General features: G+C 42.2%; 1 protein-coding gene across 3 annotated transcripts in view; it reads left to right on the top strand.

Moving 5' to 3' along the window:
- Positions 1–1,666: 1,666 nt before the first annotated feature.
- The window catches only part of PDE6C (phosphodiesterase 6C), a 48,090-nt gene continuing 37,244 nt past the window's right edge, over positions 1,667–12,512 (top strand). For all 3 annotated transcript variants that reach the window (XM_050959411.1, XM_050959410.1, XM_050959412.1), the window contains exon 1: positions 1,667–2,146. In XM_050959411.1, the coding sequence (XP_050815368.1) occupies positions 1,667–2,146 (480 nt within the window). The remainder of the gene's footprint in view (positions 2,147–12,512) is intronic.

The following is a 12,512-nucleotide window of genomic DNA, read 5'->3' as shown; positions in this document are numbered from 1 at the left end:
ACCTGCCTTTTGTCACTCATGTTTGCACACTTAAGAGTTTTACTGGACCTTGAGCTGCTCCAGGATTTCCAGATAGCAGCTGTAACCAGGCCTTCTTGTTTTCCTCTTCACTTGACCAGGATATTAGATTCTTTCCTAGCCAATATGGGCCATTACACACACTTTCCATCATTGCTGCTTTTGTCACTTCTTGATTTGATTGCTTCAATATATTCAACATGGAGTTACACCTGAGGACTAGTCCAAAACTTCAGCTATTTAATAGTGATTCAGCACATCAGCATGTTTTACCCAGGCTCCATAAATTTCACTGGCTTTCATTTTATTTCGAGCTGCAGTTCAAGATGTTGGTGTTGGACCTCTACTGGTTTGGATCCTTGGTTTCTTAGATAATATGTTTCCCCACATATTTTACCTGGACAATTGACATCAGCTGAGATAGTCAAGTCAACATTCACTAGATTTAAATGTTAGCAAGCAGGTTGCAGAGTGCTCTGGTGAACTCCAGAACTCACTCGCTGCCCACCCTAGTTTGAGAGAGAAACCAAGTGCGTTGACCTTCCAGACATGTTGTGAGTCTTGTCCATTCAATCAGACTTTTCCTGACATAGTTAAAGTTGGTTAGAGAGTGCATTTAATGCAACTCTTTTATATGATGTTTTGTCATTGTGCACTTTGTGGTTTTAATTAATGTTTTTATTGCATGTATGGTTAGAGGCTGATGACTGGACAACAAAAGAAATACAAACATATGTATTTAGTTCATATGGAACTAAGGATTTTGCCAACAAGGTTTAACATTGTAATTTGCATTTGGTCACTTCCTTTATTTTACCCTTTTTGTTTAGATCATGTCTATGTACAAAAGAAAAAAGGTAGCATGACCATCCTATTTGGTTTCCTGCATTTACTGTACCAAATCCTAAGGCTTTAATTCCATCCTCACACAGGTAAAAATCCATTGACTTGAACAGGCTTTTACTGTGTAAGGTCCATTTATAGTTTTATGGCTTTTAACTACCACTACTGATAAACCATCATCAGCCACCTCCCAACTACCTGAAAGGGAAGAAAATCTTGATATTTTAAGCAACTTTACAATGCAACTCTGTTTTCTATTCCCTCTTCACCCCGCAGACATGTGTGTCTGTGCATGTGCTTGTCTGAGCACATGCATGTACATGAAGTAATAATTTGCAAACATATGGGGAGAGATTCTAAGGGGTATTCCCACATTAACTGTCAATGGAAACCTTTTGTACAGTACGTCATGCAGCATATGCAAGAGAGGATGTGTGTATATACATGAACATATTTACACATTACCACAGAGTTGCACAGAGCCTAAGACTGGATTGGTTAGTCTAAAATGATTCCCTTGGTATTTATGAGCTAAGAGTGCTCAAGGATTTAGTGTCCTGACATCTCTTTAATTAGCAGCCTCCAAGATCCCACACTAAGACACTAAGCCAGTGCCTTCTGTCATATCTCAAGGGTTCCAGAAGGTTTGGAAGCCACAGAGCAAACCTACTGTACTATGCCCATGACAGCTACAGTATGTGCAACGGACCCTTTTTCCTACTAACACCAAATTAGGACTTCTTGCTGCTGCTCCTGCTTCTAAGGTGATGCAGTTCTAAAAAGCCATAAGAAAGAATCACACAAAATGGGTGGGATAAATAAAGACGATGTTGAGAAATACTTAGAGAACAATCCCCAGTTTGCCAAGGAGTATTTTGACCGAAAGCTGAGGGCAGAAGCGCTGGGAACCATCTTCAAAGTCAGCCCTGGGGAAGTGAAGGATGGAGTTTCCTTCAAGGAGATGTCCCGCCTGGAGGAGTCTCATGTGCTCTTTGAGTTGCTGACAGAAATCCAGGAGGAAGAAAGCAGCATGGAGAAGATAGTGCACAAGGCCCTGCAGAGGCTGGCACAGCTGGTGGCAGCTGACCGGTGTAGCATGTTCATCTGCCGTGCCCGCAATGGCATCCTTGAGGTTGCCACCAGGCTTTTCAATGTCACCGCCACCTCCAAGTTTGAGGAGAACCTGGTAGCCCCAGACAGTGAGATTGTTTTTCCTCTGGACTTTGGGATAGTGGGATGGGTTGCTCATACCAAGAAGTTTTTTAATGTACCTGACGTGAAAAAGGTAAGTGAGTGTCTTATTCTGGGGCCTGGGTCTCTATTCCTTTGCTGAACTTCTTGTAGAGGGCCTATGGTACAGAATGGGGTCTTTGCATAGACTCATTCCTCAAAGTGCCAAACCCCAAACAGGGGACAGAAACTCAGAATAAGAAACATGAGAAAACCAATGGGATATGAAGTTTAAAATCAGGTGAGGTCATTTATCTAGTGTGGTTTGTTACTTCATATTTCCTGATTCAACATTTTGTGATGTAAGTAATTTGCTGTGCAACGGGGAGGAGGATATCAGATTAGTTTGGGACTAATGTAAATCTGAGTACTTAATGACCAAGGTAGGCTCCGCTCTGCTGTCCTAAACAAAGTGGTAAATGGTCTCCTTTATTATTCCATAGTCACCCATACAGACTGTTACTGAATAGATCAGTCATTAGCATTTTGCTGCCCTAAAGCACTGCATGTCAGGTAGTCAGAGCTGGCAGTGATTTTTAAGGTGGTGAATGAGCCAAGAGTAAAGATAGGCCCAAACCAGAGTATTCAGACTGAGGTCTAGTTTTCAAAATAAAACACCCCAAAAGCTTTTGGTTCAGATCCATCTCTAGCTGAGACATAGTCAGTCAGATCTGCTCGTCTCCTTTCAGAGCACCTAATCTATTTTCACAGACTCACCCTTTTCACTTGTAACTTACACAACCGTTACATCATAAGTATCAGAACGAGCATTATTCCAATTCCAAATGTATTAACAAGGCAGCTTCAGAATGTCTGTTCTGAAATAAACGGGGAAGCAGACACATGCTCTCGGATATTGACATCTGCAGACTTGCTGAATTTAAGTTATCAAATGGTGACATCTAGTCTGCAAGCTTCTCAGCACCAGACATCAGCTGATGTAAAGCAGAATACTCAAATGGAGCAATGCCAGTTAGATCAGCTGAGGATCTGCCTCCTTGACATTGAATTCATAGTTCTATATCAAAATTTGGTGCCATTTTAGAGAAAGGCGGCCTGATCCTGAATTCAGTGAGAATTTTGGGTGCACAAACAATGCAGGATGCCTTTCTGGATTGCAAAACTATCCATGGCTTCATGGAGATAAACAACAAATTCTACATTTCATCATATTGCTAAAAGTCAGCCAAAAATCAAGGCTATTTTAATTACAAGCCCATATTGGCCTGGTTTGGGACTATTATTAAAGCTCAAGAAAAGAGACAAGTACATGTGAAAAGAACTTTTCCTATTCTTTAAAAACTAAAAGGCTCAAACCTGAAGTCAATTGGAATTTTGGGAGCAACAGTAATGCAGGATTGGGTCCAATATCTGCCTCACTGCTAAGATGCTGCTGTTTTTGTGACACAGAGCATCTGACTTACTGCGTCTTACTGACAAATGGAGAGATTGGTGGATAATCCTTCTAAATTCATAAGGCTGATTATGTAAGAAAAGATCAAGAGGCTCAAGAAAGATGTGTTTTAGACCTTGCACTGTTCACTTCATATATCATGTGTAAGGCTGCTTACAGTGGGGTGGCCCATCTAATTCTACTGTTCTGTGTCCAAAGAACTGTGCCAAGCTAAAAATAATCTGAATGTTTTTAAATAAGATCACTGTTTTTTGCCCCAATAGTGGTTCTGCATGTATGGTTCTGGGAATGTAATAGAGCCACATCTGATGTCCAATTATTATTCAACCAACCAATTTTTAAAAAAATAATGAAATTATTGTATTTTTACTCATTCATGCATTTATTAGGGAGCTGGAAGTCTATGCCAATACAGAAACATTAGAAATTCAGGGCCAAATCCTGGTGCCACTGAAGTCAATTGCAAAACTCCCATAGATTTCAATGGGACCAAGATTTGGCCTTTGAAAATAATTGTGCAACCCTTAAAATGATCACCATCTCCATTTTACCAGCGAAAGAGTTAAAGGGTCCAAACCCACACTCCTTACTCATACAAAACTCCCACTGACATCACCACGAGGTTTACCTAAGTAGGGACTGCAGGATTGGCCTTTAATCAGGAACATTTCTTATATCGTGGGTTAATTATATTACTGAAGCAGGAGCTCCTGCTGCTCAGACCTTAAATCCTTATCACAGTCTTAAAAAGGGAGTAGTTTTCATTCAAATTGCATTCTGTGTGCTTCCAGGAAAACAGGTCTGTTCACTACCTAAGTGCTAAGCAAAAATATGATGATGGTCCTTTCTGGCTTTGGAATCTATGAAATCATTTACCCCTATATATAAGGCCATACCAAATTCATGGTCCATTTTGGTCAATTTCATGGTCATAGGATTTTAAAAATCATAAATTTCTTGATCTCAGCTATTTAAATCTGAAATTTCAGAGTGTTGTAACTGTAGGGATCCTAACCCAAAAAGGAGCTGTAGAGGGTCACAAGATTGTAGTGGGGGTTGCAGTATTGCTACCTTTACTTCTGCCCTGCTGCTGGAGGCAGCACTGTCTTCAGAGCTGGGCAGCTAGAGAGCAGTGGCTGTTGACTGGGAGCCTCTCTCTGAGGCAGCAGTGCAGAAGTAAGAATGGCATGGTATGGTATTGCCTTGCCACCCTCACTTGTGTGCTGCTACTGGTGGGGAACTACCTTCAGAGCTGGTGCCTGGCCAGCAGCCACCGCTCTCTGGTCTTCCAGCTCTGAAGGCAGCACAGAAGTAATGGTGGCAACAACATGACCCTCCTAAAATAACCTTGCAACTCCATCTGCAACTCCCTTTTGGGTCAAGACCCCCAATTCACCCTGGTCTCCCCTGTGAAATCTGTATAGTGTAGGGCAAAAGCACACAAAAGACCAGATTTCATGGCCCGCGATGCATTTTTCATGGCCGTGAACATGGCCCTACTTATATATAGTTTAACTTTATTTAGTGCTTGTAATAACAATACATAGTTACAGAATCATCTCTGTGTGGACATGGTCACAGAGCATGAGTGAACATTTTCACATACTGATGTCTCAAGAACACCTATGCTGTGACTTTCAAAGATGGGGCTACAAGGGAAAGAAAACAAAAGGCAATATGGAAACAGGAAAGAAAACTGATTTAAAAGTCTACGGACTACGTTATGTGTGCTTGTATATACACACTGATATTAGATCGGGGTGAGCAAACTTTTTGGGCCGAGGGCCACATCTGGATGGGGAAATTGTATGCAGGGCCGGGGCAGGGGGTTGGGGTGCAGGAGGAAGTGCGGAGTGTGGGAAGGGGTGCAGTGTGCAGGAAGGGGCTCAGGGCAAGGGATCAGGGCAGAGGAGGAGTGCAGAGTGTATGAGGGGGCTCAGGGAAGGGGGTTGGAGTGCAGGAGGGGGCTCAGGGCAGACGTTCAGGAGGGGTGCAGACTGAGGGAGGGGGCTCAGGGCAGGGGATTGGAGTGCAGGAGCAGTGTGAGGTGCAGGCAGGGGGCTTAGGGCAGGGAGTTGGGGGGCAGGGTGCAGGCGGGGTTTGGGCTCCAGCCTGACGCTGTTTACCTAAAGCGGTTTTGGGGTGGCAGCAGCATGCACCGGGGCCAGGGCAGGGTCCCTGCCTGCCTGCCCTGTCCCTGGCCCCATGCTGCTCCAGGAAGCGCTGCAGCCCCTGGGGGAGGAGGGTTGGAGGGCTCCACATGTGCTGCCCTTGCTGCACCACCAGGTACCTCCCTCGAAACTCCCATTGGCTGTGGTTCCCCATTCCCAGCCAATGGGAGCTGTGGGGAACAGTGCCTGGAGGCAAGGGCAACGCACGGAGCCTTCTGCCCCCCTGCCCGGGGGCCACAGGGACATGGTGCCGGCCACTTCGGAGAGCGGCACGGGGCCCATGGCACCATGGGGAGCAATCCCGTGGGGCTGGATCCAAAGCCAGAGGGGCCAGATCCAGCCTGTGGGCTGTAGTTTGCCCACCCCTGTATTAGATACTGTTCAATGAATTCATATTGATAATTGATTCACACATTAATAGGAAACCTGGTTGTTTGTTTCTCTTTTGTTTGTTTCAGGTTAAATGGTTTGGGGCTGGACAGGAGATAGTTCAAATAGAAAAAGTGACTGTGGAATAAAATGGCAGCAAGTAATCATTAAAACATGAGACACTCCCCTTTTCAGCACCTGGTAACCAGTGCTTGAAGGATTCTCTTTTCAACCTGGAAAAAACCCAACAAACATGAGGAAGCTCCTCATCCTAACAGTTCACAAGAGAAAACCAGAGAAAAAGATCCAGATTTTCTGTAATCACCTTAGTAACAACAGCAATTCCCTCCCCCTGAGGATTAGAAACTTGTTGATCTTTGGAGCTAAGAGTGTTTAATCCAGGATTTAATAGTAGTGAGAAACAGAAGGCCAGGCAGATTTGCTGTCCTCACAAATGGTGTTTCATTATTCTCAGTGACTGGTAGCGTATATTGCTCTAACATACAAATGCAAAATAATGGATTCTCATAAACCCTTATAACTTGAGTCTATTAGCTTAACAAAAGCCAGGAAACTATAGTAACTGTAACAGCAGGCAATGAGGTGCACAATTATTGAGCATCTCTCAGTGCCAGCCATTCCATATTTCAGAATTCTAAAAGATATTACTTATGGGACTACTTCAGCAAAGAGAAGGATTTTGGAGACTTACAAATAAATCCAGAGCCTCAGCCTTTAAGTATAAGTACATATGTAATTTTCTAGTCAGATTAGTATATTATTTTCTTTTATTCTTTAATTTAAACCAATATCTAATATGTAAATTAACTTTTCCCAAATTTATAGCTAATTGAAGGCAATATATTTGACTAAGAATTAGATTCCAGTTCAAGAAACAGTGTCCCAAATATGAACATAGCTTTAATGGTGTCAAACTACATGACTAGTGAAAATTTGGTTCAAAATAAGTCAAGGCCACAGTGGATATTGAGAACGGTGAAATCAGAACTCTTTTTTGAGTCCAGGAAACAGCTTTCTGCAGTATATTGCATTGGAAGATAATGTAATGGTCAGGTCTGAACTTCAAGAGAGGAGTTCCCTAGGATAAAGCAAACAATTTTCTTAGAGGCCACCATTTCCAACCTCTGGCTGTTCAGAAGAGAAAGGGTAGTCACTTCCTTAATTAACACCATTTATAATAAGGAGTGTGATGGAGAAGGAGAATCTTAAACCAAGCTTTGGAAGCTGGAGGGAGATTATTAGAACAGCCTTGGGAAGGGAGTTTCCAAGAAACAAGGTCAGGATTATTAAAGATTAGAGGAGGAGAGAGAAAGAGCACTGTTCTAATGCTTCAGCAACTCTGCCTTCTTGAAGATCTGAAAGGCAAATCAAATTTGAAGAAGAGATCCTAAGTTTGACTCTCTGGTTTTTAGTTGTTCACCCATGGAGCAGAATGATCTTTTGTATTGGGAATGTTATAACTTGAGTAGTATATGCTCCAAGGCAAATCTTCTCAATAGTGATCTTCATGAGAAAAAAAAAAAAAAAGACCCTAGTTCTCATGCCGAATAGCAACTTGTTGTTGGATAAGGGGTGAAAATTATTCCAGCCTGTTGTACTAGACAATACTCACTTGATTGACAAAACATTTTAAAAACAGGAACCAGTTTCCATTAAGCATCCCAGAAAAGGGGTAGGCTGCCAGTCAGCTTGATTTTCTTTATTTTTTAGGACACAATTACTTACAACAACCATACCTACAGATTGCTCTTCTTTTGGAAAGGTCTCAGAATGGCCACTGCTTTACAGCAAAATTACAGAGACATTACAGTTATTTCTCTGCTTACTTTCAGCTCTAAAACCCCTAATTATCTTGAAGATATCAGGGTTCAGTTTTTCTGTGTTGCTAATAAATTACATGGCAAAGAATAAAGACCAAAACTGTTTTACTCTCCTGCTTTGAAATTAATGGGAGTTTTTGTAACTAGACAAGCAGGATTTAGCTCCAAGCGATTTAAGTTACCAAATATGTGTAGGAAAGCTTAGTAATGTCTTCATGACACAGAAGTCTGCCATCTAGAACTGAGGAATATCTCACCTTCTTTAGAATCCACTACTCAACATTACTGAATTCCACCCACTTACACCAGTTCTGGTTTTGGCCCATTGACTTCAATTGGTAGTTTTTTGTTCTGTCCTCAAATTGAGGACGTTTTCTTACCCAAGATTAGATATTCTTCTGATTCCATTCAAATTCACAATTGAATCCTCATAAGAAAAATCCAGTGCCCACATAACTGTTGTTTAAGTTGGTCAGAAAACAGGGTTAGTGCATGTAAGAGGTAAAGTAATAAGCATACCAGTTTGATGTAACTCAGCTGTTAACATCTTGTTTTTAAAAGCCTGAGTCACTGGTAACAATGGCAAAAGGAGTCCAAAAATAAGTGTCGCTATCACAGAGGGGTCAGAAGAGGGTATAGCAGGAACAGAAACTAACAAAAGGATGTAAAATAGGCCAGTACACCACCCCCTCTTCCAGCCCCTTTTAGTAGTAGGATAAGGGAGCCAGGCAGGCCTGCTAGGAAGAGGGCCCCACATTCACTTGCCCTCTTTTTCAGTTGCTTTTTCTGCTACCCCCCATTAAAAGTGTAAGTACTAAGTTACATTCTTTTTAACTATCCAGTGAAAATCATATTAGTGCAGGTTTCAGGACATTGCCACTTATGACAATGTTCCTAATTTCTGATCCAATTTACCCCAATGAGAAATTTACACCACTGAAATTGACCCAGAGACTTGCATAGGAGCTGGACTCACCTACCTGAGTCTGTATTTTGCCAGTAAATGCAGTCATAAATGCTGAAGTCTTTTAGATTAGCTAATGAAAATGTTATAGGATAACACACATTTCTTAGTCAACACTGCATGAAATGTTTGGATGAAGTCTAGAACGTCAGAACTTTGGTCTGTATCACTGTTTTTTAAGTCTGATGTAAACAAAAAAGTCATGAAACATTTGTAACATTTTGCATAACTTTTTTGTCAGAATACATTTAAGTTTTTCAGGATGCCTAAAAGCAGAGAAATAAGAAGGGGTCATTGCAAAAGACACAAGGTTTGTCCAAAAAATGTGCTTTAATGTTAGAGGAGAAAACATACCTTTCATTGAAGAACCTGAGATCTGGAATGAGGACCATGGAAGGGGATAGGTACAGAGCAAATAGCTTTTCCGGAGACAGACCAGACAGTGAGAACCTCTCTGAACTGATTTTTCAACTAAGGTTGGATTCACTATAAATGAATGGCACAATTATTCCAGAAAATTCAAATGTGGATTTCAGTTTTTTAATTTATTTTCTTCTTCAGAAGATCTGCAGTGTCTCATCTCACTTACACTTGTTTTACCCCATAATGGGTATATTGTTTCAGTGAAGTTACCCTTGATTCACAGCAGTGTAACCTGGTATCAGAATCAGATTCCATATATGGTAGTCTAAAGATGCAAGCTGGATCTTAATTACACATGTTCACTTCAGATTTGCAACAGCCTTATGAAAAATATATGCAAGTTGTTTTCAGAAATAGTGGGCCTGATTTCCTCCCAGTTACACTGATGTAACTGTATTGCTTGCACTAAAATTACTCTTGATTTCCACTGGTGCAAATGAGAGTGTAGATGTGCGGACTCACCCGTGGCACCTCCTGCTGGTCATCCTCAGGAATTAGCTCACTTCCAGCCAGGAGCACTTTCTGCAGGCCAGTGATCCACCTGTCCTCTTGGCTCCTGTGTCCCTCCCTGGACCCTGGTGCCCTTTTAACTGGGGTGCTGCCCCCTGGCAGTACCCCACCAATCTGAATGTCCCCTCCCTGGGGAACCCCCAACCCACTATCTCCAGTTTGCCTCAGTTTTGGCTACTGCCCAGTCTCCATCTAGCCCCCATTCACTGGGGCAGACTGCAGTATCAGCCACTCATCACAGGCAAAAAGGGGTTGGACCTGCTGCCTTTTTGCCTACCCCTGGGCTGCCCCCTGCAACCCTCACTACCTCTTGGCCTAATGCTAGGCTGCGGTCTGGGGCTTTCCAGGCAGGAGCTTCCCTAGCTCCTCTGCCTCTGCTCCACTCAGGTACCCTATGTCTAGCTCCCTGCAGCCAGACCCTCTCCCTCTACAGGCAGAGAGAGACTCCTGAGGGCTTGGCTCCCAGCTTCTTTAGCCAGCTGTGACCTGACTGGGGCATGGCCCAGCTGCAGCCACTTCCCAATCAACCCATCTTAGTAGCTCCCAGCCACAACCTTCCCCCAGGGCTGTTTTAAGCCCTTCAGGGCAGGAGCACGGTAAGCACCCTGCTACAGAGAGGAAGATTGTGCCCAGAGTCTAAAGTTATTTAAAACTTGAGATCAAACTATCAGTACCTAAATTTATGGAAATATATTGATAGATTTGGTTTTAATTTTCAACAATTTCAGGCTTTTTTATTATTATATATGAAGACACTGTGGAATTACACAGAGGTAAAACAATAGATAGGAAAAGAAGGGCTTAGTCTGCAGCCAGGGAGATTTAGGTTAGCTATTAGGAAAATCTTTCTAGCTATAAAGATAGTTAAGCTCTGGAAAAGGCTTCCAATGGAGGTTGTGGAATCCCCATCGTTAGAGGTTTTTAAGAACCTGTTGGACAAAAACCCGTCAGGGATGGTCTAGGTTTACTTGGTCCTGCCTCAGTGCAGGAGGCTGGAGTCCTGGACAGGATGACCCTTCCAGCCCTACATTTCTATGACTCTGTGACTCAGGATAACTGAGTCAGATTCTGATTTCAATTACACAGTGTAAATCCAGGGTGATTCCACGAGCTTATCCTGTTTTGTGAATCTCACCTGTGTAACAAAGAGCAGAATCTGACCCAGTGGTCTTGGTTCTCCACTCCACGATACTGGTTTTACCTCAGTGTGACTCTGGTGAAGTCAGTGGAGCTACACTGAGGTAAAACTGACATAACTGAGTGGAGGATCAGGAACTCTGCGGTCTAAATATCTTACATTATAACCTCAGTGGTAGTAAATAAGAACTTCCAAATTACTAAAGGATTTATCACAAGGTATCATGTGCTAATTTCTCTGCTAGTGTCAATTCTTGGATTCTCCTATTCCACTGTAAAACTCATATAACCAGATAGCTCTCTCACTCCCCAGCACTAATTCTGTCTTAGGCCTGGAATAATTGCACTCCCAACACAAACTTAAAGTCCACCTCTTTGGGAAACAGAACATGACCCTCTTCTTGTTTTGGTGTGTTTGTCCACTTTAGGGGGGATACAGTGTCTTGGATTCAGAGACCTAGCAGACCCTACTACTGTTATTGATTAATTTGCAGTAATGCCTGCAGGCCCAGGCTAAATAGGGACCCCATTGTGCCAAGTACTATAGAGACATCAGGAGCCACACATGGAAGCTGGATCAGGACTCAATTCTCTGTCTGCATTCCTTTATTTGAATGGCTCCAAATCAGACACTTTGTCCTAAAGCAGAAGACAAGCAAAGGTTTCCCTTTGTCACATCTTTTGTTTACAACACACTTGCACTGAACTACTTGCAATAGCTATCAGAGAATCTCCAGAGATTCAAGGCATCAAAATTCATGATGAAGAACATAAAATTGCTCTTTTTGTAGATTCTCTATCTCATTGAAGCACAGGTGTCTAATGCTTTAAACATGATAACATGATTTAGATGTCTACAGAACTGTATCAGGTGAATAAGACAAAATCAGAGGCAGTTTCCTGAAGAATCTGCCCACAGAGACTTTCTAATTAAATTTCCATCCTAACAGGCCCCCTCTCCCCTGCAAGGATCCACATACTGTAAATTGGACAACTCACCCAATTTACCTAAACTACTAATGCTAAATCTGCAACTTCTTTTACGTATCTTATGTCAAGACTTTCAAAGATGCCAAAACTTACTATTATCCATGTTTGGGGCGACTCATCTTGATAAAAATGAAGATCCTTCCTCAAACACTGCATTTCCTACAAGTCCTCCCAGTACTGCTACTTACTTCAGATAAATAAAGAATTAGAGGAAATAAACAGCAATTTTAATGTGATAGAAGGTTACCAAGAATCAGCTTGCTGAGGGTCAAAAGAAAAGGAAGGAGGCACTGGTCCCTTCGACTGGAAACTTTTGTAACAGGACAGCTATAATGTGATGAATTCGGAACTGGGTATATTTTACAGAAACTCAAAACAATAGCCCCATATATCAAAGCACCAAAACTGTGTATTTCTCTCTTTTTATTCTTTCCAATTTGATTTATGGTGAAGATATTTTATTTCCTCAGGAGCTCAAACATTCTATGCAAGAGACCACTCTGCAAATATGGCAAAAGTGCCTTGGTTTAGTGAGAAAATCCTCATTCCTTTCCCAGATATGAAGACTGCCCAGATATGTAGGCTGGCAGATATTCCTCTAG

This window comes from Gopherus flavomarginatus, chromosome 6 (genome assembly GCF_025201925.1).
Source record: "Gopherus flavomarginatus isolate rGopFla2 chromosome 6, rGopFla2.mat.asm, whole genome shotgun sequence".
NCBI classification, from domain to species: domain Eukaryota; kingdom Metazoa; phylum Chordata; order Testudines; family Testudinidae; genus Gopherus; species Gopherus flavomarginatus.
The sequence above is the reverse complement of the archived record's forward strand: the minus strand, read 5'-3'. Positions and strand labels throughout refer to the sequence as shown.